Source organism: Salvelinus alpinus, chromosome 2 (genome assembly GCF_045679555.1).
Source record: "Salvelinus alpinus chromosome 2, SLU_Salpinus.1, whole genome shotgun sequence".
Lineage (NCBI taxonomy): Eukaryota > Metazoa > Chordata > Actinopteri > Salmoniformes > Salmonidae > Salvelinus > Salvelinus alpinus.
Window position 1 is genome coordinate 26,469,038 of NC_092087.1, and position 27,686 is coordinate 26,496,723.

Genomic DNA, 27,686 nt, shown 5'->3' on the forward strand with positions numbered 1-27,686 from the left:
TTCACCATAGTCACTACCTGCTTTGGTGGCGCCTCTGGAGCGGCGACCCTTTCAGCGAGTCCTGAACTGAATACCATCCTAGAGGGCGCCACTGGACGGAGGGGCAGCTCCGGACTGAGGGGCAGCTCCGGACTGAGGGGCAGCTCCGGACTGAGGGGCAGCTCCGGACTGAGGGGCAGCTCCGGACTGAGGGGCAGCTCCGGACTGAAGGGCAGCTCATGACTGGCAGACGGCTCTGGCAGATCCTGTCTGACTGACGGCTCTGGCAGATCCTGGTTGACTGACGGCTCTGGCAGATCCTGTCTGACTGACGGCTCTGGCAGATCCTGTCTGACTGACGGCTCTGGCAGATCCTGTCTGACTGACGGCTCTGGCAGATCCTGGCTGACTGACGGCTCAGGCAGATCCTGGCTGGCGGGTGGCTCAGGCAGATCCTGGCTGGCGGGCGGCTCTGGCAGATCCTGGCTGGCGGGCGGCTCTGGCAGATCCTGGCTGGCGGGCGGCTCTGGCAGATCCTGGCTGGCGGGCGGCTCTGGCAGATCCTGACTGGCGGGCGGCTCTGGCAGATCCTGACTGGCGGGCGGCTCTGGCTGCTCCTGACTGGCGGGCGGCTCTGGCTGCTCCTGACTGGCGGGCGGCTCTGGCTGCTCCTGACTGGCGGGCGGCTCTGGCTGCTCCTGACTGGCGGGCGGCTCTGGCTGCTCCTGACTGGCGGGCGGCTCTGGCTGCTCCTGACTGGCGGGCGGCTCTGGCTGCTCCTGACTGGCGGGCGGCTCTGGCTGCTCCTGACTGGCGGGCGGCTCTGGCTGCTCCTGACTGGCGGGCGGCTCTAGCGGCTCCTGACTGACGGACGGCTCTAGCGGCTCCTGACTGACGGACGGCTTTGAAGGCTCAGGACAGACGGGCGGCTTTGACGGCTCAGGACAGACGGGCGGCTCAGACGGTGCTGGGCAGACGGGCAGCGCAGGCGGCGCTTGGCAGACGGACAGCTCAGACGGCGTTGGGCAGACGGGCAATGCAGGCGACGCTGGGCAGACGGACAGCACAGACGGCTCTGGGCAGGCAGGCAGCTCAGATAGCGCTGGGCAGACGGCAGACTCTGGCCGGCTGAGGCGCACAGTAGGCCTGGTGCATGGTACCGGAACTGGAGGTACCGGGCTAAGGACACGCACCTCAAGGCTAGTGCGGGGAGCAGCAACAGGACGCACAGGACTCTGGAGACGCACAGGAGGCTTGGTGCGTGGTGCCAGAACTGGTGGTACCGGGCTGGAGACACGCACCATAGGGCGAGTGCGTGGAGGAGCAACAGGGCTCTGGAGACGCACTGGAAGCCTGGTGCGTGGTGTTGGCACTGGTGGTACTGGGCTGGGGCGGGGAGGTGGCGCCGGATATACCGGACCGTGCAGGCGTACTGGCTCCCTTGAGCACTGAGCCTGCCCAACCTTACCTGGTTGTATGCTCCCCGTAGCCCGACCAGTGCGGGGAGGTGGAATAACCCGCACTGGGCTGTGTTGGCGAACCGGGGACACCATGCGTAAGGCTGGTGCCATGTATGCCGGCCCGAGGAGACGCACTGGAGACCAGACGCGTTGAGCCGGCTTCATGGCACCTGGCTCAATGCCCAATCTAGCCCGGCCGATACGAGGAGCTGGAATGTACCGCACCGGGCTATGCACACGTACAGGAGACACCGTGCGCTCTACCGCATAACACAGTGTCTGCCCGTACTCTCGCTTCCCACGGTAAGTACGGGGAGTTGGCGCAGGTCTCCTACCTGACTTCGCCACACTCCCTTGTAGCCCCCACCCAAGAATTTTTTGGGTTTGACTCTCAGGCTTCCAGCCTCGCTTCCGTGCTGCCTCCTCATATCGCCTCCTCTCGGCTTTAGCTGCCTCCAGCTCTTCACGAGGGAGGAGATATTCTCCCGGTTGTGCCCAAGGTCCCTTACCATCCAGTATTTCCTCCCAAGTCCATGAATCCTGTGTATGTTGCTCCTGCTGCTGCTTAACACGCTGCTTGGTCCTTTTGTGGTGGGTAATTCTGTCACGATCGTCTTGATGAGGAAGAGTGGACCAAGGCGCAGCATGATACAAATACATCTTCTTTTATTAGAGAAGACGAAACACGAAACAAACACTTTTACAAAACTAAACAAAACAACAAACGACCGTGAAGCTACAAAACGAAAGTGCACACACAAGCTACTAACGTTTAGACATAGACAATTACCCACAACCTGCCTAATGCCTATGGCTGCCTTAAATATGGCTCCCAATCAGAGACAACGATAGACAGCTGTCTCTGATTGAGAACCACTCAGGCAACCATAGACATACCTAAACACCTACACTGAACACAACCCCATAAACTCTACCAAAACCCCCTAGACAATACAAACACCCTCGACTAGACAAAAACACACCAACATCCCCCATGTCACACCCTGACCTAACTAAAATAATAAAGAAAACAAAGATAACTAAGGCCAGGGCGTGACAATATAACTGTTTGGCCATAATGACCATCGTTATGTTTGGAGGAAAAAGGGGGAGGCTTGCAAGCCGAAGAACTCCATCCCAACCATGAAGCACGGGGGTGGCAGCATCATGTTGTGGGGGTGCTTTGCTGCAGGAGGGACTGGTGCACTTCATAAAATAGATGGCATCATGAGGAATTAAAATTATGGATATAATGAAGCAACATCTCAAGACATCAGTCAGGAAGTTAAAGCTTGGTAGCAAATGGGTCTTCCAAATGGACAATGACCCCAAGCATACTTCAAGTTGCGGCAAAATGGCTTAAGGACAACAAAGTCAAGGTATTCGAGTGGCCATCACAAAGCCCTGACCTCAATCCCATAGAAAATTTGTGGCCAGAACTGAAAAAGCATGTGCGAGCAAGGAGGCCTACAATCCTGACTCAGTTACACCAGCTGTGTCAGAAGGAATGGGCCGAAATTCACCCAACTTATTGTGGGAAGCTTGTGGAAGGCTACCCGAAACATTTGACCCAAGTTAAACAATTTAAAGTCAATGCTACCACATACCAATTGAGTGTATGTAAACTTCTGACCCACTGGGAATGTGATGAAAGAAAATGAGGCTGAAATAAATCATTCTCTCTACTATTATTCTGACATTTCACATTCTTAAAATAAAGTGGTGATCCTAACTGACCTAAGACAGGGAATTTTTACTAGGATTAAATGTCAGGAATAGTGAAAAACTCAGTTTAAATGTATTTGGCTAAGGTGTATGTAAACTTCCAACTTTAACTGTGTGTGTGTGTGTGTGTGTATGTATGTGTATATATACATATACAGTATATATGTGTGTGTGTGTGTGTGTGTGTGTGTGTGTGTGTGTGTGTGTGTGTGTGTGTGTGTGTGTGTGTGTGTGTGTGTGTGTGTGTGTGTGTGTGTGTGTGTGTGTGTGTGTGTGTGTGTGTGTGTGTGTGTGTATATAGGTGTATATGAAATAGTGCCCCCTGTTTGCACATTCGTTAATATCGTATACCCCGGTATTGTATGGAAGTGATATGAAAATCTGGATAACGCCCTACCCTGACACATACTCTATTGATCCTAGAATGCCAATCCCTCTTCAGTTACCAGTCCATAATTGCCACCGGAGCTGGGCAAGACAGCTCCTGTGGAGAAAGCAGCGGTGGTCATATCGACATGGAGCGTGTGTCATCACAGCTTGTTGCATGAAATCTGATAATGAAATGGACCTTGGGTGGAATAAATGGCCTGACCAAAGTGAACTGGGGTTGTTTTTGTAGTTGGTGAATTGGATGGGTGGTTGTTTTATTTCAGGGTTGGTTGAGATGAAACACTGTTGATTGTATGAGGACCCCCCTCACAGAACCTCTGTTGTGTGGTCAGGAAGTCATCCTCTTTATATTTCTATTGGTCACTTAGATAAGCTCTGAAATCAGATTCAGTGTATTAAATCCCCCTTTTCTCCTTCTCCAATGTCATCTGTTCATATCAGACAACTCTATTCAATCCTGACTCTACACACCTTCGCTTTTACTTTATTCTGAAAAACCTCATCAATTAAATGAATTTTAATCCAAAATAGCCTGTAGTACTAAAAGCATAATTCCCCTGTGAGATAGTTATGTAAGTGAAACGCTTTAGGGTTATTGAGGTGAAAAGGGGAGGGTGGAAATGGATTGGTGAGTAAGCCGGTCTGTTTTCCTACTCCTGTGTAGGTCTACATAGAGTTCAGATGGGCTTGACGGTAGCAGACTGGCTCTACTAATGCTGCAAGATATGGGCCTGTGTGAAAGCTTCTAACCAATCATATTTTGACAACACCAACTGATCAAACTGACTGGAGCTTGGTGTTTGTAATAGGCATGTTGCAGGCTGAAAGGACTGATCCGATTTTTCAAAGGTGCTATTCTCTGTTGCAAATCACAGAGGTATTTAAAGCATGAGCTAATGGTAATATTTTTTCCTACAGATGAATAAAAGAGCATCCTGGTTTTCTCTAGGTCTCTCTCTCTCGCAATCTCTCTCTCTCGCACTCTCACTCCTGTAACAGGAAGCTATATCAGTCCATCCTGGGCTCTGATTCACGCCCTCCCTGATCCCTAACCCTGATACATTTACCAGACTGTGTGTGTGTGGCTGCTGTTGCATGAGTTGTAGGCCGTCATTGTAAATGAGAATTTGTTCTTAACTAACTTGCCTAGTTAAATAAAGGTACAAAAAATAAAAGTGTGTGAAAGCAAGAGACGTTTTTGGTATTTTTTGCCAGTGCACGTTAATTGCTACTTGTCGTCCTAAGTTTGGAGGTGTATGCTTACTGGCACAAATTACATCTGACCGATTTAAAATGTAATTTGTAAAAGCTTAGTAAGCATAACTTATGTTCTGTTTTCTTAGTCTAATACATTTTCTTATTCGTGCAACAACAAGGAGGAAATGTCTCCTCTAGACAGTTGTCTGAGGAATGTTCTGCCATGGCATTGAATTGTGTTGTTAACAAATTGCAAATCAAACGGAGCTGTAAGTGAACATAAGCAGAGCACTGTGCTCCCTCCTGGTCCTGGACTAGAATGGACAGACAGAACCGCTCAATCAGACCCACCACTGTTCGACTGATCCTTCTCTCCTTCCACCCAGTCTTTCTCAACTAAATATTTAAACATGGCATACTTGAGCAAAGGTTTATTTAACTAAAAGTTTGGATGGCTTAAGTTTAAACCGTTACAGGAGCCTCTGGAGAAATTGGAGCACTACCCAAGTGATTGGCTTAAATAGAAGAAGATAATCACACGGCTGTGTTTAAATCACTGGGCCGACCGACCTGAGGATTTTTACTCTTTCTCTATTGATGTTCAACATGAAAACAAGTCTACGTCTTTGTCCTAGACCACATATTGTGTTCAATTTTGCATCTTCTATTTCTCTCTTCAAGTAGTATGCATTATCAGCATGTACTGTTGTTCTGCATACCTGGCTGTGGTGTTGTAGAGTGTGTCTGAGGCTTTAGTATACTGTCCACTATGGGTATTGTGTGGTGTGATTCTCTCAAACAGAATGAGGCAATAATGTATCAAACTGCTGGTGTTGTTGCGCTGCTGTGGTCACCCTAATGAGGGTGATCATATCCTTTATTAATGAACATCTGGTCACTCCTCTCCGCATGGCAACTGTGGCGACTGCAGGGAGAAAGGAGAGGGCTGCCGAGCTCCAAGGAGGAGAGAGTTCTAGAATAGAACTCTGTGTGGTGTTCCAGAACCCTGCAGTCTGACTGAATGGGAGCGATCACCCATTGAGGTACTGACACCCACATGGCCGACATGACTATGGATTATTCCTCCCGCTGGCGGATGAATGGGAGCTTAGTCATGAAACTGCCCTTGGATGTTTGGTGTGGGAGGTTTAGACAGCAGGTGGTTCACTGAACAGGCCTTTTAATTTTCCTATTTCATGTTGATGTAAAACCATTTCTTTCTACATTTTTCATGTTTATCAGTCGACATTTCCATGTGCATCTTCGCATACCTTTACTAAGTCCCACCCCTTTTTCAACCAGAGGAAAGTGTGACCCAGTTATGTTTTTAATCAGAATCCGCATGTAGGACTAGGAAAACTCAGAGAGACAGGGGTAGAGTAGGGTACTGTGGACTGAGGAACGTGCTCCACAGCCCCTGAAAGCCAGGCTTCCTGTGGCTTGAGATGGATGGGGCCCTAGCTACACGTTTCTCCATGCTGAAGACCTCTTGTTTTAAGTGGGCCAGCAGGGGCAGAAATAGCCTACCCATCAGGAGCCTCTCCTCAAGATCACTCCAGAGCCGAGGGCCCCTCCATGAATGGAGTTGGAGCAGGACAAAACACTCTCTCCCTGTGGCCTAATGACTTCCACAGCCTGGCTATAGCAGGGCCACTAGACAGATGGAGAGGAGAGCAGTTAACGAACCCCCAAGCAAATTAGAATTTCAACAAACTGGCTAAACTTTTCTCTCCCCCTATAAAAATACAATTACACCCCTCAAACCGTGTAGAATTAATCCATTTAACATTCAACATGGAGTGTGTAATAGTCACTTATCTGCTGTGAACACTACTGTAGAAGTGCTCTTGAGCTTTGTATCCATCCACAGCCTCAGACCCTCTACTCTAAGGGCAGTGTACATAGGTAAACCCGCTGGAAGAGACTTCTAAAAGCGGTAGCAGAGATTTGGGGAATTACTCCAACCCCCTAAATCCCTATCTGAGGCTGTAAATATGTCTAGTCTGGGGGAAAGGAAGTTGGATCAATCTAACTTGCATGTTGGTCCCAACTGCTTTGATGCAAGCCCAGCCCAGTCATTAAAAAGGAATGTAGTTATCTATACACACCAGAAAAGGAGTGTTCTTTCTTTATTTCTCTCGCTCTCTCTTTCTCTCTCTCTCGCTCTCTATTTTCTCTCACCTCTTGCTCTCTCTGACAATCTCTTTTCTCTATCTCTCTTCTCTCTTGCTCTCTCTGACAATCTCTTTTCTCTATCTCTCTTCTCTCTTGCTCTCTCTTCTCCCCTTAGTGATCAGCTGTGTGGGTGAGATTCAGCTGCCTTGGTGTTGACTCAGTGATAGTCATCATCAGCATTTCCCACATGAAAGGAGAGAAGAGGGTGGTGTTACATGAAATTGTGGGTCAACTCGGGCCATTGGATTCATTGCTCTTATAGTGACAGATAATTTTTGTTGTTGTTACTTTAGTTTGTTCCTTGGTAAGGTTTATATAATATTGGTGTATGATAAGATCCTCTCAGGAAGTGCAACTATAAAACATATTTGACATGGTTTGTTCATCCCTCGGGGCAGTAAGTATACACTATTATTCATCTTGTGCTTTGATCGGGATAAAAGCACTGATATGCTCCTACATGCTTTGGAAGGGAGTAAACCTGTACTCCTCGACTAAAATGACCATGCAGAGGCACTGCATGCCTACAGTAAAGTAAATGTTATCTGTGGCATGTTCCCCAAGCTGGCCTCTACATTTTTATTAGAGCATTAAAGCAGTTACAGGCCCTGGATAAGTTTATTGGGAAAGTGCAGAGCCCATATGAAGTTAGCAACGGTCCCCAGACCAGCTGATTCACTCTGCGGCTATGAGGAGTGGGGACGCTGTCACTTACAGTTCCTCATAAAATCCTGTGGAAAGGCCTTAAGTTCAGGATGAGGGGTAATTGATACTCTTGTGTGTAGGGCTAAAAGACGTGCAGACCAGGGAGAGGTGGTCTGCCACGTGTGAAGAGGGAATCCAAGCCAGACACAGCATTGGGAGCAAAAGCTGTAGGCTGACTCAAGGAGGTAAAGGAGAACGGAAAGAAGACTACGTCTTGTTCAAACTGTGGAGGTTGTTCAGAGCCACCGGCTGGTTTTACCAGCATCACAAACTGTTTATACAGCGTTCAACCACTGTTTCAAAGAGTTCTGTTGTTTTTTTGTTTTTTTACTTTCCTTTTTGGCTCTTGGCTAAAGCGGTGCAGAGGCTTTTGAGGAAAAATAAACACATCTTGATTTAATTACGAACTCCCCCTCATTGCACCGTTTCCCCTTTGAAATCAACCACATTCAATGCAAGACAAATAAGCAAATTAGCAGCAGCAGTCAGACATTGTTAAACAGTCCTAACACTGATTCTGGAAAGGAGCTCAGATAGCATTACAGGCTTAGAGCCATGCAAGTGTTTGTAAATTACGACTAACCAAAATAGCCAAAATATAATTAATCTAGTGAGAACAATCAGCCTGTTTATTTAGTCACTTTTAATTGCAGGTTGAGTCCACAAATAAACCGATCAATACCAAATCACATCCCAAATGGAAGAATTAATGTTGATTGACTTTCCATTGTTAAAGATGCACTCCGGGATCTAAAGCCCAACGAATTTGAAACATATTGCACGAATTGGATTTGGAACATATCACACAAATTGCTAAATGTGTATGATATAATATAAATGGCAAAACTCGTAACATAAATGGATGACGTAGTACACAATTGGATACACAATTACACAAAAAAACGGGTACCACTTTTTGGCTCGTGAGCACCACTTTCAGAACTACTGGCTGAAATTATACAAAAGTTAGAGAGTACATCTTTAAGTCAAATTAATATTTTGGTTTGCAACTTGACATACTGATTTCATTCCAAAAGTGTAACTATTTATTTTGGTCCCAAACCGACAGACCCCTATGACCCAGTTTATAGTTCTTACAACTGCTTATACTGTATGTCATTGTTTCTACAATTGGAAGTGGTTTTATGATGGAAGTACAAGGTCAATATGAATAGTTTTGTCTCAAAACTATGTTCCCATTGCCTAGTATTCAATAACTGTCTTGCCTGTCTCCATTCCCTCATGCTCACTGTTGTGGAAGAGCTGACATGTGAAAGCTATTGTTCACCTCTGTGGTTTTTATTTTTATTTTACCTTTATTTAACTAGGCAAGTCAGTTAAGAACAAATTCTTATTTTCAATGATGGCCTAGGAACAGTGGGTTAACTGCCTTGTTCAGGGGCAGAACGACAGATTTGTACCATGTCAGCTCGGGGATTCGAACTTGCAACATTTCAGTTACTAGTCCAATGCTCAGGAAGCTATTTGAGAGGCCTTGTAACAATGTATTTCTTCTAAATCTGTTGATAAACATTTGATAACTAACTAAGCAGTATATAATAGGACCTCTTAGGCTACAGTGTATTGGGAAATAAGGGCAGGAGGAAGAGTAGCTTCTGCTTTTGCAACAGCTAATGGGGATCCTAATAAAATACAAAAAAATGTGGTTACCTTACTCTATTCCACACTAGTGTTGTGTAAGCTATAGGCTATATATAACCCTTCTCCATTCTCCTCCATTCTATTGGTAATTGTTATGCATTTTGTTTACAAATCAAATCAATGTTTGTCACATGCACCGAATACAACAGGTATATTTCACCTTACAGTGAAATGCTTACTTACAAGCCCTTACCTTAACCAACAGTTTTAATAAGAACATGTGTAAAGAAAGTATTTACTAAAATAAACTGAAGTTACATTTTTTTTTTTTTAAATAAGAAAATAGAAATGAACAAATAATTGATGAGCAACAATAAAATAACAGTAGCGAGGCTACATTTAGGGGATACCGGTACAGAGTCAATGTGCAGGGGCACCAGTTAGTCAAGGTAATTGAGGTAATATGTACATGCAGGTAGAGGTAAAATGACTGCATATATAATAAACAGAGAGTAGCAGCAGTGTAAAAATGGGGTGTGGGGGGGCAATGCAAATAGTTTGGGTAGCCGTTTGATTAGCTGTTCAGGAGTCTTATGGCGTAGGGGTAGAAGCTGTTAAGAAGGCTTGGCGCTCCGGTACCGCTTGCCGTGCGGTAGCAGAGAGAACAGTCTTATGACTAGGGTGGCTGAAGTCTTTGGCAATCCCTCCAATACCGCACGGTCCTTCTATTCCCCATCTCGCTCTCTAGCTGGCTGCCCTGGGGCAGTTGATTCAGTAAAATTGTTTAATTTGCATGCAAATGACTCCAAAACACCAGTCATTCACGCCGCTAATTATACCAGTGTTGGGACGGTGACTTGCTGACATCACGGATGGTCATTAGCATTCGGGAGGGGAGGGGCGGTGGTCCTGGCAAGGACAGGCTACTCCGTTATTCAGCCAGTCACTCAGGGCGAGTAAATCCCCTGCTCAGCGCTCCTTAAGCGCATAAGGTAAAGGAGTCCCTATGGATCGTTTTTCAACTTTCTAGCTTTCTGTTGCTGCCTCCGTAAATTATTGTTTTGGATTATTTCGAAACGTAACCTACAAAGTTAAGGCTATTGCATTATCTCAATGTAGGTGGACTAAATGTAGGGGTATTTGTGTTTAACCGCTTATTGGGTTTTGTGTCGCTTTACCAATCCTTGCGCTTGGTTAATGTGTTTGCAGAACAGCTTGACAAAAAGGCTCGCAGAGCGAAGAGGACAGTAGCCTGGAGGAACAGATTGCGCCTTCGCACTGACCAGAGAGTGAGAGTGCAGGATTCGTAAAATTGTGTCGCAGGAATAGTAGACTATGAAAAGGCTTGCAATGAGGAAAGTGTGGTTGAAAGCTATTATCACCGGGTGCATAGCCATGCTCTCCCTCACACCTACTTGGTGATAGATAAGGTAAGCATTGACTACATTTTACCGTTTGTGGCTCTGTTATTTTGTATCAGTCTGTTATTTACACAGCTGACAAGGCTATCTTTGCGCGCTGTTGTGTCCGGACCTTCAAGACAGGATCTATTTCAGGTTTTAAACTGTGGCTAAGTTTACTCAACATTGCCAGTTTGAGTGAACTTTTACTGCCGTTGAAAGATCGTGTTTTAAAAAGGGTTTGATATTTCCTGACTGCAAGATGTGTGCTACAATGTAGTCTATGTGGCTCATTCGTGGTGTGCTCGATTTAAACTCAATCATATCAACATCAATGAGGTATGAGTTTAAATGTATTTTAACGACTAGGTAGGCCTATTCATGATTTAGAACTAGCAAACATATGTACATTGCAACTACACAGATTATTCTGTAATATAATTTTTTATTTGAACGTAATTTTTTTTGGCTCGTACGCAATAGTTGCACTAACAGTCTCACTAATCCTCACCTTACTGACTCATAGGCTATCCTCGGTAATGGATGTGTTGTTATCCATTTTCTCTTTCTACTCTTCGTGGCGCGGCGGTCAAGCTAACCCGTTTTTTTCAGTGGGATTAGTCTTTGTTGTGTTGCCTCTATGGTCTGGACCTGGCCGGCCGCGGGATTGATTGAGTCAGGATAGGTCATTTTGTATTAGCATATGAACGGATTTTGGGGAATAATGAATAATGGGACACTCCAGCAGCTGGCCCGAGAGTCCAGGGGTAATGGAGATATCAGGCTGCATTGCTCTGAAACAGACATTTAGACTACAGGTAGCCTCGGCTCATAGGCAACCAACCATCTTATCAGTCTTGATGTGCAAAATAATGTCAGGTCGGTTTTTGACCATCCCCTTTCAACACCATGAAATTGTTTAATCTGGTCCACTGTTTTAAGCCATGTTTAGACTAGTTGTGTTTGTCAGCATTTCAAACTTGCTGATCATTTGCACAGATGGGTTCCCCAATGACAGCTTGACAATATCTCATGAGATCAGCATAGCTAAAGTTCCATATAAGGACTGAGGTCTCAGGAGCCTGAAAACCTGTCCCCATGTGACATACCATCCATCTGTCCCAGTAGCAGTTACCGAACAAGTAACACTTATCAATAAGTAACATGATCATCTGGTATAAAGCTGCCATCCTCAGTTAGATGTTACATAAATATCTAGTCCTCTCTCACTTCCTGCACTTCTGACACTAAATCTTTACAAATTCCATAAAGATGCAGTGTAGTGAGATTAAGTACATTCTGCGATAGTGTTCAGTCAATGTATGTGTTGGACAAGAATAATGGTTTATGGATTATTATTTCTTGCGGCAGGTGGGTGCAGGCCTAATCTCCATTAGGTTGAATATATTGGATTGAGTCGCCAGTAATTAGCTACTAATAAACACCTTTTTTTTGTTTGATTCCTATTTGGTATGTAGTGCAATCCAGTTTAACACTGATTAAAGCTGAACATGTCTGCTTCAATAAATGACCTAATTAGGACAAATTAAGACTAAATACACTGAAAGGAAATGCCCATCTGATCTTAGAACAAAAGGCATTTAAAAAATAGAGAAATAATCAGTCCTCCTATTTTCCCTGCCTGTCCAGAGAAAACAAAAGAAGCAGAAATAATTGAAATTTGGCTGCTGCCTGCCTCCAGCTGTTCCTCTGAACCTCTTTTCTCCTCTCCTCTGAGCTGCCATTTAAACATGCTGTCTGGAATGATGACACGGAAAAGCAGTAGCGGTTCTGGGAGCTGCTCTGGAATTAGTCTGGAATGGGGTTCCTTTCGGATACCACATCAAGCCCACTCAGCTCCATGGCTGTTTCTCAGGAAGACAAGGGTTGTGGATGTGTTGAACACTTCAGAGGAGGTGTTTAAGAGCCTGGATGACACCTTGCCCTATGGCAAACGAACCTGTTAATATTGGGTTAGTTAAATTAATGGCACCACCACTCAACCCAGCCTCTTGAGATGTCCCTGAGTTGGCAGAGGATTTGTACCAGTATCTCAGAGGATTTGTACCAGTATCTCAGAGGATTTGTACCAGTATCTCAGAGGATTTGTACCAGTATCTCAGAGGATTTGTACCAGTCCATAGGTGGTTATTAAGAGTTCCACAGTGGTGAATAATACTGAAAACAAAACAATAGGTATCTCTAGTCTAGTAAGAACTTGTCTGTGTGTGGGTCAGTCATTTCTTGGGCGTTAGGTTCACCAGTGGACAGAGTCTTTACGGTTGGTGTGTCTACTGACTGTGCAGTGTGTCAGAGTGTAGCTGTTTAACTTGGCTGTTGCCAGGGTGATGTAGAGGAGCAATGCAATGATTAACACTGTGGTGGTGAATGATTGTTTGCTTACATCACAGTCTCAGGGATTACTGTCCACTCAGATACCTTCCAGTCATTAGAAGCTTCCTGCGGTGTTCTGCTCTGCCCATGGAAGGCTTTATCTGCCCCAGGAGAGGAAAGGCCAGTCTACTTCATTTTCCTACCTTTTACTTTGTGGAGTTTTTTTTAGAAGGCGTTGGTTATGTACTTGACTTGTATTGAAGTCATGTAGATGACCAGTGTAACATGGGGTAGTGTTTCAGGATAGAAATCCCAGTGATGTGCACCTTGTTGTAAATCAGGGGCTTAGGCCCTGGGCATATCTCTGCCAATCCTGATGCAGGGAGATCAGATGTTTGGAAGGTGAATCACTGGATGATGGCCCCATACATCTGGAGAGAGACAGGCTCACTGGTCCCATGGGACTCCAAACCTCGTGCTGCCATGTCCAGTTCAAAGACAATGAGAACAATTGGGTTGGGCCTGTTTGTAAGGCCTCTGTCTGTATCATTTTAAAACAGAGACACTCTAACCGGGAATGCAGTGTGAAACACTCTCCACCATGCCCATTGTACACCTCCAGGCTATATTTAAACCCCTATCTCCAAGCCCGTTCTCCATCCAAAGGCAGAATGAGCCCCTAGCATGAAAAGGAGTGGGAGATGTGTGTGTAATGTTTTTTTCTATTTTATTTGTCATGTTTTTGTACCCTCTGAATCATCTCTCTGTGTTCTAACGTACATTCAGTATGTTAGTGTGTGTGCATATATGTGCATACTGTAAAATTATTAAGTCACTGGTTCTACTTTTCGATCAAAGTGTTACCTGAACTTAACATTTTTAGTTAGCGCAAACTCCAACTTGAGAGAACTTCGGCACAAATTATGTTAACTTAAAATGATGTGTTTGCTCAACTTGACTCATATGTTCATTCAACTAGATTTTATTATTTGGGTATCTTCATAAAAAAATGGCTGTGGAACTAGTTACACACAGACGGTGCTTTGACATACAATGTTTTCAACTTACATATTTGACCAACATGATTACATTGTGCATGTATACAGTAATGACTATTCAACACGTCCTCACCTGGGATCTTCCTGCTTCGCAACCATGTCTGTGTCAATTATCAGTTCATCTGACTACTCATTTGATTGACTTATTTCAGCAATTTAAAGGTTTTCTGTATAGTTGTCTAATGTTAGTGGGGCATATTACTCTGTGTTAATGTTAATCCCTAATCACTATGATAAATAAAATAGTTTTACTTTACTTTTAACAGAACTGAGATTTACTTTGTAAATAGTGCCATACATGCACTCAAACGTATTCAGTTGGCCTTGCTGTTATGATTTATGTGGCGGATAGGTGGCTGGTTCGGGTCCATGTTTTGACTTTGTGGGAGATCTTTAAACGTGCCCTTGGGCAGGGCGTTGACCCTGGTTGCTTCTGTGGGTCGCTCTGAATGGGAGTCTGTTTGATGACTTAATGTAAATGTTGACTGCAAGTAGATTGTATGTTTTAATATTCAATCAAAATAAAAAATAAACACTTTGATCGAAAAGTTGAGGAAACTAAAAAGACTGGAATCAGTACATTTTATAATAATTAGTTGAAACAACTAGATTTTTTGTGTTTACGTACATGTGTCTCCTCTTAATCCCACATCCATTAGTAATGATGGAGAACTGCTGTATTGTAATGAGAGGACTCTGTAGCCCCAGGCTAGGTGTCCTACTGCTAGGATGGGCTGTTTAATTCTCCCCTCTCCTGTATGGATGGGCTGGTTGTCAGAGAGCTGATGACTTAGTCTGCAAACCAAGGCCTGGCTCCATGTACTACTTACCGCTCCCATCAATATTCATAGAAGAGATGTCTTGGCATTTCAGTATTCATTCATATGTTGATTTAATATTCATGCACACTGCTCTGAAGCCAATCGCCTCCAGGAGATCAGGTAGATTGCCCTTGCCCAAGGGTAGTGAAGAAGCAGAGATTTATGTAGTGGTCCCCAGCCATGCATCACTAGTTTATTTAACCAGTGCTCGACTTGGACAGGTGCTCACCGGAGCTGAGTACCGGCACCTCACATTTCTACTGCTTAAGCTCCTATTCCTTTTATAGAACATTAGCTCAAAAGTATTGTGGAGCTCATGCACCTACATGTAAACAATACTGTCACCCAAAATTAATACCAGTACCGATTTCAGTCCAAGCACTGTAGGTCAAGCACTGTATATTATGTTAATTTGGGGGCAGGTCGAAACACACATGAAACATTCATGGACATTTAGTCAGCTAGCTGTTGCTCTCCTTGTTTGTCTTTCAAGCATCCATGTGGGTTTGTATCTTCCTTATATACAATAAGGAGGGGACTTGCATAATCAAGTTCTATTTTAGGGCTTGGCTACACAGACACTTGTGCGCGAGCGGTGTGGGAGAAAGGACTGAATAACGTGTGTTAATATATTTTGCAACGCTCACGCACGCAACGTGGCCGGTGAGGTTTGCATGTAAGAGTCTCTCTGTCTCTTTCTTTCCGTCAAAGAAGTCTAAACCCCTGTTCCTTATCCTGTGCTGCCCACCCGGCGTCTGTCTGTGTAAGGGGATGGAGTACCCTTCCCTGAACCTTAGACATGTCACTAGCCGGATACCACCCGATACTCTACTCTGCACCTTAGAGACTGCTGCCCTATGTACATAGTCATTGGACACTGGTCACTTTAATAATGTTTACATAGTGTTTTACCCACTTTATATGTATATATTGTATTCTAGCATATACTGTATTGCCTTCAGAAAGGATTCAAACCCCTTGACTTTCTCCACATTTTGTTGTGTTACTGCCTGAATTTAAAATGTATTACATTTAGATTTTGTGTCAATGGCCTACACACAATACCCCACAATGTCAAAAGGTAATTTACAAATTAAAAGCTGAAATGTCTTGAGTCAATAAGTAATCAACCCCTTTTATAGCAATCCAAAATAAGTTCAAGAGTAAAAATGTGTTTAACAAGTCACATAATAAGTTGCATGGACTCACTCTGTGTGCAATAATAATGTTTAACATATGATTTTTCAATTACTACCTCATCTCTGTACCCCACACACAATTATCTGTAAGTTCCCTCAGTCGAGCAGTGAACACAGATTCAATCACAATCACAAAGACCAGGAAGATTTTCCAATGCCTTTCAAAAGGGCACCTATTGGTAGATTGGTACAAGTAAAACAAATCTGACATTGAATATCCCTTTGAGCATGGTGAAGTTATTAATTATACTTTGGATGGTGTATCAATGTTCCCAGTCACTACAAAGATACAGGCATCCTTCCTAACTCAGTTGACGGAGAGGAAGGACACCTCTCAGGGATTTCACCATTAGGCCAATGGTGACTTTAAAACAGATACAGAGTTTAATGGCTGTAATAGGAGAAAACTGAGGATGGATCAACATTGTAGTGACTCCACAAAACTAACCTAAATGACAGAGTGAATGGAAGAAAGCATTTACAGAATAAAAATATTCCAAAACTTACATCCTGTTTGCAACAAAGAACTAAAGTAATAGTGCAAAAAAATGTGACAAAGCAATACGCTTTTTGTCCTGAATACAAAGTGTTATGTTTGTGGCAATTCCAATACAGCACATTACTGAGTACCACTTTCCATATTTTCAAGCATAGTGATGGCTGCATGATGTTATGGGTATGCTTGTAATCGACTTAAAAAATTAACGGAATGGAGCTAAGCACAGGCAAAATCCTAGAGGATAACATGGTTCAGTCTGCTTTCCACCAGACACTGGGAGATGAATTCACCTTTCAACAGGACAATAACCTAAAACACAAAGCCAAATATACACTGGAGTTGCTTACCAAAAAGACAGTGAATGTTCCTTAGTGGCCGAGTTAGTTTTTACTTAAATCTACTTGAAAATCTATGGAAATACCTGAAAATGGTTGTCTAGCAATAATCAGGAACTCATTTGACAGCGCTTGAAGAATTTGAAAAGAAAAATGGGAAAAAGTTGCACAATCTAGGTGTGGAAAGCTCTTAGAGACTCACCCAGAAGGTGTCACAGCTGTAATCGCTGCCAAAGGTATTGACTCGGGGGTGTGAATACCTATGTAAATGTGGTATTCCTGTATTTAATTTTAAATACATTTGCACAAATTTCTACAAATGTTTCCACTTTGTCATTACGGGTTATTATCTGTAGATGGGTGAGAACTTAATGTTTTGAATCAAAAAAAATTATTTCACCTTTATTTAACCAGGTAGGCTAGTTGAGAACAAGTTCTCATTTGCAACTGCGACCTGGCCAAGATAAAGCATTTTGAATTCAGGCTGTAACACAACAAAATGTGGAATAAGTCAAGGGATATGAATACTTTTTGAAGGCTGTAACTACTGCTGTACACCTTTTCTATTCACATGCTGTCGCTATACACCAGTGGAGGCTCCTCAGAGGAGGTAGGGAAAGACCATCCTCTTAAGTGAATTTCATAAAAATTAAAATAGTGAAACAAAGTTATAATTTTTAGATAAAACTATACTAAATATATTCACATGTCGCCAAATGATTGATTAAAACACACTGTTTTGCAATGAAAGTCTACAGTAGCTTCAACAGCGCTCTCTGGGGTAGAACCATGGAGTAGCCGGAGGACAGCTAGCTTCCGTCCTCCTCTGGATACATTGACTTCAATACAAAACCTAGGAGGCTCACGGTTCTTGCCCCCTTCCATAGACTTACACAGGAGTCATGACAACTTCAGGAGGACATCCTCCAACCTATCAGAGCTCTTGCAGTATGAACTGAGAGCGAGAGAGAGAGAGAGATTTACATGCACTCAATTCGTATTTGGTAGCATTGCCTTTAAATTGTTTAACTTGGATCAAATGTTTCGGGTAGCCTTCCACAAGCTTCCCACAATAAGTTGGGTGAATTTTGGCCCATTCCTCCTGACAGAGCTGGTGTAACTGAGTCAGGTTTGTAGGCCTCCTTGCTTGCACATGATTTTTCAGGACTTTGTAATGGCCACTCCAATACCTTGACTTTGTTGTCCTTAAGCCATTTTGCCACAACTTTGAAAGTATGCTTGGGGTCATTGTCCATTTGGAAGACCCATTTATGACCAAGCTTTAACTTCCTGACCGATATATCCACAATTTTCATTCCTCATGATTTCATTCCTCATGAGGCCATCTATTTTGTGAAGTGCACCAGTCCCCCTTGCAGCAAAGCACCCCCACAACATGATGCTGCCACCCCCGTGCTTCACGGTTGGGATGGTGTTCTTCGGCTTGCAAGCCTCCCCCTTTTTCCTCCAAACATAACGATGGTCATTATGGCCAAACAATTCTATTTTTATTTCATCAGACCAGAGGAGATTTCTCCAAAAAGTACGATCTTTGTCCCCATGTGCAGTTGCAAACCGTAGTCTGGCTTTTTTCTGGTGGTTTTGGAGCAGTGGCTTCTTCCTTGCTGAGCGGCCTTTCAGGTTATGTCCATATTTGACTCGTTTTACTTTGGATATAGATACTTCTGTACCTGTTTCCTCCAGCATCTTCACAATGTCCTTTGCTGTTGTTCTGGGATTGATTTGCACTTTTTGCACCAAAGTACGTTCATCTCTAGGAGACAGAATGTGTCTCCTTCCTGAGCAGTATGACGGCTGGTCCCATGGTGTTTATACTTGCGTACTATTGTTTGTACAGATGAACGTGGTACCTTCAGGCGTTTGGAAATTTCTCCCAAGGATGAACCAGACTTGTGGGGGTCTACAATTTTCTGAGGTCTTGGCTGATTTCTTTTGATTTTCCCATGATGTCAAGCAGAGGCACTGAGTTTGAAGGTATGTTTCACGCCCTGCTGGCCATAGAGAGGCTTTTGTTCTCTATTTTGGTTAGGCCAGGGTGTGACTAGGGTGGGCATTCTAGTTTCTTTATTTCTATGTTTTCTATTTCTTTGTTTTTGGCCGAGTGTGTTTCCCAATCAGAGGCAGCTGTCTATCGTTGTCTCTGATTGGGAATCATACTTAGGCAGCCTTTTTCCCACCTGTGTTTTGTGGGTAGTTAGTTTCTGTTTAGTGTCTGCACCTGACAGAACTGTTTCGGTTTTTCACTTTGTTGTTTTGTTCGAGTGTTTTTGTGAAATAAAAAATCATGAACACTTACCACGCTGCGCTTTTGTCCATGCCTTCCGACGAGAGACGTTACAGTATGCCTTGAAATACATACACAGGTACACCTCCAATTGACTCAAATGATGTCAGTTAGCCTATTAGTAGCTTCTAAAGCCATGGCATAATTTTCTGGAATTTGCCAAGCTGTTTAAAGGCACAGTCAACTTAGTGTATGCAAACTTCTGACCCACTGGAATTGTGATACAGTGAAATAATCTGTCTGTAAACAATTGTTGTAAAATGACTTGTGTCATGCACAAAGTAGATGTCCTAACCTACTTGCCAAAACTATAGTTTGTTAAAAAGAAATTTGTGTAGTGGTTGAAAAACGAGTTTTAATGACTCCAACCTAAGTGTATGTAAACTTCCGACTTCAACTGTATGTTCTGAGCAAGGAACTTAAACATTAGCTTTTTTACATGGCACATATTGCACATTTACTTTCTTCTCCAACACTGTGTTTTTGCATTATTTAAACCAAATTAAACATGTTTCATTATTTATTTCAGACTAAATAGATGAAATAGATATTTATATATTATATTAATTTAAAATAAAGTGTTCATTCAGTATTGTTGTAATTGTCATTATTACAAATATATATATATATGTATATATAAAAATATATATATATATATATACATATATATATAAATCGGCCGAATTTAATCAGTATCAGCTTTTTTTGGTCCTCCAATAATCGGTATCGGCATTGAAAAATCATAATCGGTCGACCTCTAGTTACAACGATGTTGACTGTGTGTAGCAGATAGTTATGGTATGAAGGTTTGGCTTGTTGTTTTTTTGCCTGGTCACAGACAGCTGTTGTATTGTGCACTGAAGTACGCAAGCAAAGGGAAAAGGTGAGAGGATAAGAAGGAATTATACAACAAGAAAATGATTGTGCTGTTTCTATGTGGCTGCTATGAAAGTGAACTGTGTTTGTGGTGATCAAGGGTGTATTCCTTCCGCCGATTCTGTAGAAAAATTATTCTTAAATGGAACGAAGGGGATAAACATACCTGAATTTGTCCAATAGAAACTCTCATTTGCAACCGTTGGACTAATTACACCCTAGATTAGCTAGATGCAGGCAATAGTGTGCAAGGTGTTATTGAATGTGTCACTGTCTGTCACCTTGATTACAAAAAAATGTATCTTGATTTGTGCACCTACGTTGTAAACTTTCATTTGTAGGCTTGGCTATAGCAACATCATGGTGGGAATAGGAAAATGTTTAGTATCATGTTGTAGCTTAAACCTATCGATGTTACATTGAACAGGGTGAATGGAATATGAATGACAGTCATCCAATATGCTGTAGTAGAAAAAAGGCCATGTTCATTAAAAATCGTCCTCCCTCATCTTAAACGGTACCGACCGCCACTGCTATACACCATTTACAAACATTTATATTCCAGACTCTGTTCCAGAAGCTAATTTCCTGCAATTCTATCCATTTTGCCATGGTGTTTTGTACTGTGTATTTAAATATGTCGAAATAATTATTGACATTACTCGTTCTAATATTTCTACTATTTTAGTTACACCGTTTATATACACCGTTTATACACACCGCATATTTATTTATATACTGGATTCTTGACATAGCTCACTCTAATATATCTACTCCTGTACATATCATTCTTAGTATATCTTGTGTAGGTTCATCTGGTGTATATACGTATAGACTGCATTTGGATTACTGTTACAGTGCTATTTGGCTTGTTAATTGGATTAGTTACGACATTTCTTGATAAAAAATAATTCTTCATTTTCTTTTGTGTGTGTGTGATTATTTGTGTAATTATTTGACATTTTACTGCATTGTTAGGAGCTAGTAACATAAGCATTTCCCTGCACCCGCTTTAACATCTGCTAAACTGTGTACGTGACCAATAAACTTTTGATTTGTTTTTGATTGGCTTCCTGAGGGGCAGCAGAAGTCAGTGGATATGACCCGCGGGCCTCCCTCTGTGTCCAATGGTTACAGGGTCTGCTGCCTGGACAGAGTTTCACTGTGTGTGTGTGTGTGTGTGTGTGTGTGTGTGTGTGTGTGTGTGTGTGTGTGTGTGTGTGTGTGTGTGTGTGTGTGTGTGTGTGTGTGTGTGGCCTAGTTCACAACTTTAGTTTATTCTGTTTTAAAGGGTGAGGGTGAAAAAAGGCTCTAGTCACATGTACTATACCTAAATTGGAATGGACATAAAAACGGAAGCGCCACACTCTTACAAACATTTGCAATCCTTGTTCTGTATGCGAACAAACGTATACCTTGTGTGGGTGTGTTAATCTGTTGCATGGTTCTTGATTAATGAGAACAGATTTTTATCCTGTCTGAGCATCTGAAACCGCTTGAAGCTAACCTTGTAAAGACAGGAGGGGAAATGTGTATTTACAGTACTGCTTTCCATCACTGTCAGTATCTCGGCGAATCATTTCCCTAACCAGTTTGTCATTATGTCCTCACTGGCGTTACCTAGAGGATTGTGGGAGCTAGAATGTCTCTGAGATCCTACTCTCTCGGTAAAACATGTGAACCCTGGCCATTGAACTGGGTGGAGTTTAGATTTCACATGCTTCATTGCCATGGAGATTAGATTTCACATGCTTTGTTACTTTGCAATGGAAACCCCTCAAAACAAAGATGGACATCGAGAGAGATCTGAACTCAACCCACATTTTGCCATACGTACAAGTCCTGGTTGGTTGCTGACAGTGTTTTATATTACTAAGCTTTGACTATGGATAACAGTTTCTCACTTTTATTCTTCCTGAAGAAAAGACATGCCCACTCAATGTTAGCTTTGGTATCTTATCACTGACCTCAGCTCGCTGTCCCTGTGTCCTGTAGAAAGACCTGTGTCCACTGTAAGCTTTGATAACTGACTTCTGCTTTGTCCCTGTGTCCTGTAGGAACATCTGTGTCCACTGTAAGTGCCGCTTGAGGAGCATGTGGTGACGGCCGTGCCTCTGGAGATGGAGAAGACCATCACTAAGCTGATGTACGACTTCCAGAGGAACTCCACCTCAGACGACGACTCAGGCTGCGCGCTGGAGGAGTATGCCTGGGTGCCCCCGGGGCTCAAACCTGAACAGGTATGATCGACACACACACCGGGGACTCAAACAGGAGTATGGTTTGCTTTCACTGTTCCACCTCCTCTGTGTTGGATTAAAGTTCTACTTGCCATCTTATATTGCGTGTGTGGTGTTCAAGTAAGCTGATAGGTTTACAAGGATTATATGATGCCAGTGGTTGAATGAATATCTCATTAATTCTGCTTGCAAACTGTTTACTCGTGATTTCACAAGCCCGTTGTTGACTCTTTAAAGCTGGGATATGCAGAAATATATTACATGCCCTGTGAGCATCCAAGAAACCATCTTTACAAGGCTCTTGTGTACCGAAGGTGTGCGTGTGTGTGTGTGCTTGTTATTGGACAATAAAACCTTTTATAGATGTGAGTTTCATTTTCTTGATGAACTGAAAGGAAGCCTGATTGCTTGTGCAATCGGGTGGTCAATACTCTGTTAACTAGTCCCCCATTTCAGTCGCCCAAGGCTGAGCACCGCCATTTTTCATCCCCAAGGGTCACATGTGACCTCCAGTCAATTAAGCCCCCCTTTAAAAGCAGCTCAATACCAGCCTGCCAAAATGGAGACCGGCAAGGATAGACTGACTGATAGATTTCTAAAGCAGTAGGGCAATAAGACTGGGCGTGTTGCAGTTATAGGAGTGGCTTTGCATTGAGGGAATAGGCTATATTTTGCAGGATTTACTGCTGGTTACATATGTACATTGAGTATCCAGGTATACGGTTTAGCTTTTCCCAACCTGACATTCAAGTCAGTCGAGTCATAGAAATATGTTTTCAATGTCCAACCCCAGCCCTGCCCAGTCACAGAGAGAGATGATGAATACCAGTTAATCTGTAGAATCTGAGCTCCAGGTTTAGGTTTCTCCTCAGGGACCCAGTCCCACTGCTCTGTCAGGAAGAGGAGCATCCTATTCAGTCTCAACTGGTGTCAAGTCACCATTCTGTAACATATTTTCCACAAAGACTGTGGGAGCCATTCCATCAAACAGTGTTTCCGGGATAGCTAAACATGTTTTCCCCTTGCTCTGCAATGATGTGAACGCCTGGATTCATGTATGTAGCTAAATTGTATTGGTAATGTGAAACTGAATGATTCTCGACTGCATTTCAACTACAAGAGACATGTTCTTATTTATTCTTATTTTTATAAGACTGCCATTATTGACTGTGCTGAGAAGTTATTGGTTCTGGCCTCAGGAAGGTCCAGCCAATATACACTCTCTACCTTGATGTCAGAGCTAATAAAATGTCAGGACATTGCCAGGATACAGGGAAGTTCAGGCCAAATATGTTACTAAGCAGCCGTTACTGATGTCTCTCTGCTGTTGGAAAGGCAGATCACGCAGTCTGTCTCCTGTTGCTTTTACCTTGTGTCACAAGAGACGAGGAAGAATCTGCTTGCTCATCCAAGAGGAAATGAAACCAAAAAGCTTTGACTATTTCATTGTTTTTGTAGCTGTAAAGACAATGTCTACACTCACGTTGAAGGAAATGGCAGGCTGTTACCATTCATTGTACTTTGGAATGGCAGTCCTTCCGTCTTGACCTGACGAAGATCCGTTTCGGATCATATTGTTGTCAATAAAGTGGCGATTTGGGAGCTTTAACAGTGTGCGGGCCTTCTTGTTCTTTATCTGTCCTTCCTTCTTGTCCATGCGTGATGGGCTGTTGCAATGGTGTTTTGTTAAAGTATGGTATGTCCAATAAACGCTCACTGTTGCATGTTACAGGACTGGTCTTTGATTGTGTCCTAAACGCTGTCAGTCTTGCCAGTGAACAGCGATGAAAAACAGGTGTGCGGGGAGGCCTCTGTTCTGTTGGTTTCCAAAATAAACCCCAAAACCCTGACATTTGATTTACCCTTTAAAAGTAATACATTCTCAGTACAATTAGAAAGCAGATTTAATCTGAGTACATTTAGTTTCCATGCCACTGATTACTATTCTTATCCTAATCTGCTCGTCATAACTGGCTCTGGGGAGTGTGGGTGTGTGTCCTGCTCCACACATCTCTACCACCGTGTGTGTGTTGGGCCTCCAGTGTATAGGCCAGTTGTTGTTGTTGGACGTGTGTTCAGTGATTTATCAGGGCTTGGTCTCCGTGGGTGTGTGTCTGTTTGTTCTCTGATTTATCAGTGCTTGACCACAGTTGTTGTTTCATGAAATATGCAAGGATCCCTGAGCCGCTTCTGTGATTCCCTATCCCTTGCCGACACGAGCCAAGCCAACCAAAACACAACCAAAGGAATTGAGTTGCACTTAAAGCAGAACAAACTTATAAAAGGGGGACGTTTCACCCTGGACATGCATAACAGTTAAAAGACTAACCCACAATAAACATGCACCTCGTTTTATTTCCAAGAATCACAGACTATTTCCAGCTGTCATAGAACATGTTGTAGTGGGTTTGGGTATAAATTTCGACATCAGAGATTATAGATGATCCAGAGGCTATACATACATACATACATACAGACATACATACATACACTGAGTGTACCAAGCATTAAGAACATCTTCCTAATATTGAATTTCAACCCCTTTTGCCCTCAGAACAGCCTCAATTTGTTGGGGCATGGACTACAAGGTACCAAAAGAGTTCCACGGGGATGCTGGCCCATGTTGACTCCAAGTCAAGCACACAGCGTTGTACGAGGTCTTCAGTTCCATGGCAATTTCTCGCATGGAATAGCCTTCATTTCTCAGAACAAGAATAGACTGATGAGTTTCAGAAGAAAGTTCTTTGTTTCTGGCCATTTTGAGCCTGTAATCGAACCCACAAATGCTAATGCTCCAGATACTCAACTAGTCTAAAGGCCAGTTTTATTGCTTCTTTAATTAAAAAAAACAGTTTTCAGCTGTGCTAACATAATTGCTAAAGGGTTTTCTAATGATCAATTAGCCTTTTTAAAATGATAAACTTGGATTAGCTAACACATCGTGCCATTGGAACACAGGAGTGATGGTTGCTGATAATGGGCCTCTGTACGCCTATGTAGATATTACATAAAAAATCTGCCGTTTCCAATTACAATAGTAATTTACAAAATTAACAATGTCCACACTGTATTTCTGATCAATTTGATGTTATTTTAATGGACAAAAAATTGCTTTTCTTTCAAAAACAAGGACATTTCTAAGTGACCCAACTTTTGAACGGTAGTGTATATATTTGTAATTAATAAATGCAGAATACTTTCTTCATTATTCAGGGCTATCCTTATTGTTGTGGTAGCAGGCCCTTTGTATCGCACCCAAGGACAAAGCTGATAGGTTCCAGTCCAAAGATCCATTTATTGGGTACATAGGCTATTAAAATGGGCTTGCCTGTGGCTCTGTGGTCAGCACATATTGATTGCCTCTCCTGTACCTCTGGCCCCCTTCTCTCTCGCTCTCTCTCTTTTGCCTTCTTTTGCTCCATCCTCTGGCGCTCGATGCTCCTGACATCACCGCAATTGAAGACCGCTGGCCGCCATTCTGTTCTGCCCCCCTGTTACTCTATAATGGAAAGACTGTAATACATTTCACCAAAATGACGTTCATTGTTGGCTGGCATAATGTAAAGAATGTAGCATTCATTTTGAATAGTGGGATTAGTATTAATCCTCTGTCTGACACACACGGTTCATTCATGGTGTGTGTGTGTGTGTGTGTGTGTGTGTGTGTGTGTGTGTGTGTGTGTGTGTGTGTGTGTGTGTGTGTGTGTGTGTGTGTGTGTGTGTGTGTGTGTGTGTGTGTGTGTGTGTGTGTGTGTGTGTGTGTGTGTGTGATGGCGAGGGGTAATGCATTGCATTCTCATGTCAACATGCGGGGAGGGAGTAAAAGGCCAGATTCCATTAAGACTGCATCGGAGGGTCATAAATCAAAGTGATTGTAAATGTGTGTGTGTCCTTGTGTGTATGTAATGCATGTATGTGTGTTCTTGTGGTAGGGTTAGGGTCACACTGCAGATATAAAGGTTCTATTTTCTCAAATAGCCTACATGATTCCAATAAATGTTAATTTGCTACTTGTAGGCTAATCTTTGTACCATGTCACTGGTATTTATTTATTTATTTTTATTTCACCTGTATTTAACCAGGTAGGCCAGTTGAGAACAAGTTCTCATTTACAACTGTGACCTGGCCAAGATAAAGCAAAGCAGAGCGACAAAAACAACAACACAGAGTTACACATGGGATAAACAAACACAATAGAAAAATAGAAAAATCTATATACAGTGTGTACAAATGAAGTAAGGAGGTAAGGCAATAAATAGGCCATAGTGGTGAAGTAATTACAATTTAGCAATTTACACTGGAGTGATAGATGTGCAGATGAGGATGTGCAAGTAGAAATACTGGTATGCAAAAAAAAGAGCAGAAAATCAGAAACAAATATGGTGATGAGGTAGGCAGTTGGTTGGATGGGTTATTTACAGATGGGCTGTGTACAGCTGCAGCGATCGGTTAGCTGCTCTGACAGCTTACCGTAGTCGTGGCCTGACAAGCGTGTTTCTCTCCTGTTAGGTTCATCAGTACTACAGTTCCCTGCCTGAGGACAAGGTGCCCTATGTAAACAGCCCAGGAGAGAAGCACCGCATCAAACAGCTCCTCCATCAGCTGCCCCCCCACGACAATGAGGTGAGACCCCCTGCCCCACGGGCCCCCGGGCACACAGACGTTAGAAAGGGGTCATTTGTCACTGTGACATTGTAACGTGGGTCTCTAGCTTAATAATTACAACAAACTACAGAGTTTGTGTTTCTCTGCTGCCATTTATTTTAACAATCTGTGTGTGTTTTCCAGGTACGTTACTGTAACACTCTGGACGATGAGGAGAAGCGGGAGCTCAAACTCTTCAGTAACCAACGGAAACGAGAGAATCTGGGCCGCGGCAGTGTGAGACCGTTTCCTGTGACGATGACCGGAGTGATCTGTGAGCAGGTACACTGACTCCTGTGAGACTGGGACTGGTGCACACACAGCCACTCACATGATGAGTAGGGCAGAGGCAGGACAGACATCTGGTAGACGTTATACATCGGTGGCCATAGTTGGTGAGATGTGATAGAAATACGTGTATCGTCACATCACTATGAGGGATCTTTCACAAGAAAGAAAGAAACTTTAGCAGGTTATCAAAGGAAATAACTATGAAGGTGAAGGACATGCACATCTCTTCTGTGGTAGAATCTGACGGAATCTTAAGTACCCAGTGACATTTCTCACTTTTATTGTGATTCACCACGTGAAGAGCTCAGCTGACATTTAAAAGCAGCTCATATAATGGAGCCTCACATTCAAGTCATGACCCTGTCTTTCACCAATGGTAGACTTGGTGGACTTGTGTTTCCCCGACTGTTAGATAACCTGATTGTAACTTTCTCCTCTCCCTCTTTCTCCC

General features: G+C 43.1%; 1 protein-coding gene across 3 annotated transcripts in view; it reads left to right on the forward strand.

Moving 5' to 3' along the window:
- LOC139557545 (prickle-like protein 2) overlaps positions 1–27,686 on the forward strand; it is a 57,270-nt gene that overhangs the window by 23,689 nt on the left and 5,895 nt on the right. The window contains exons 1-5 of one of the 3 annotated variants that reach the window (XM_071372520.1): positions 9,889–10,348; positions 10,443–10,663; positions 22,118–22,300; positions 26,810–26,923; positions 27,089–27,226. In XM_071372520.1, coding sequence (XP_071228621.1) covers positions 22,181–22,300; positions 26,810–26,923; positions 27,089–27,226 — 372 coding nt within the window. In that variant the 5' untranslated portion in view covers positions 9,889–10,348; positions 10,443–10,663; positions 22,118–22,180. Of the gene's footprint in view, positions 1–9,888; positions 10,349–10,442; positions 10,664–22,117; positions 22,301–26,809; positions 26,924–27,088; positions 27,227–27,686 lie in introns of those variants that run through there. The other 2 variants (XM_071372528.1, XM_071372531.1) reach the window with 2 other exon arrangements.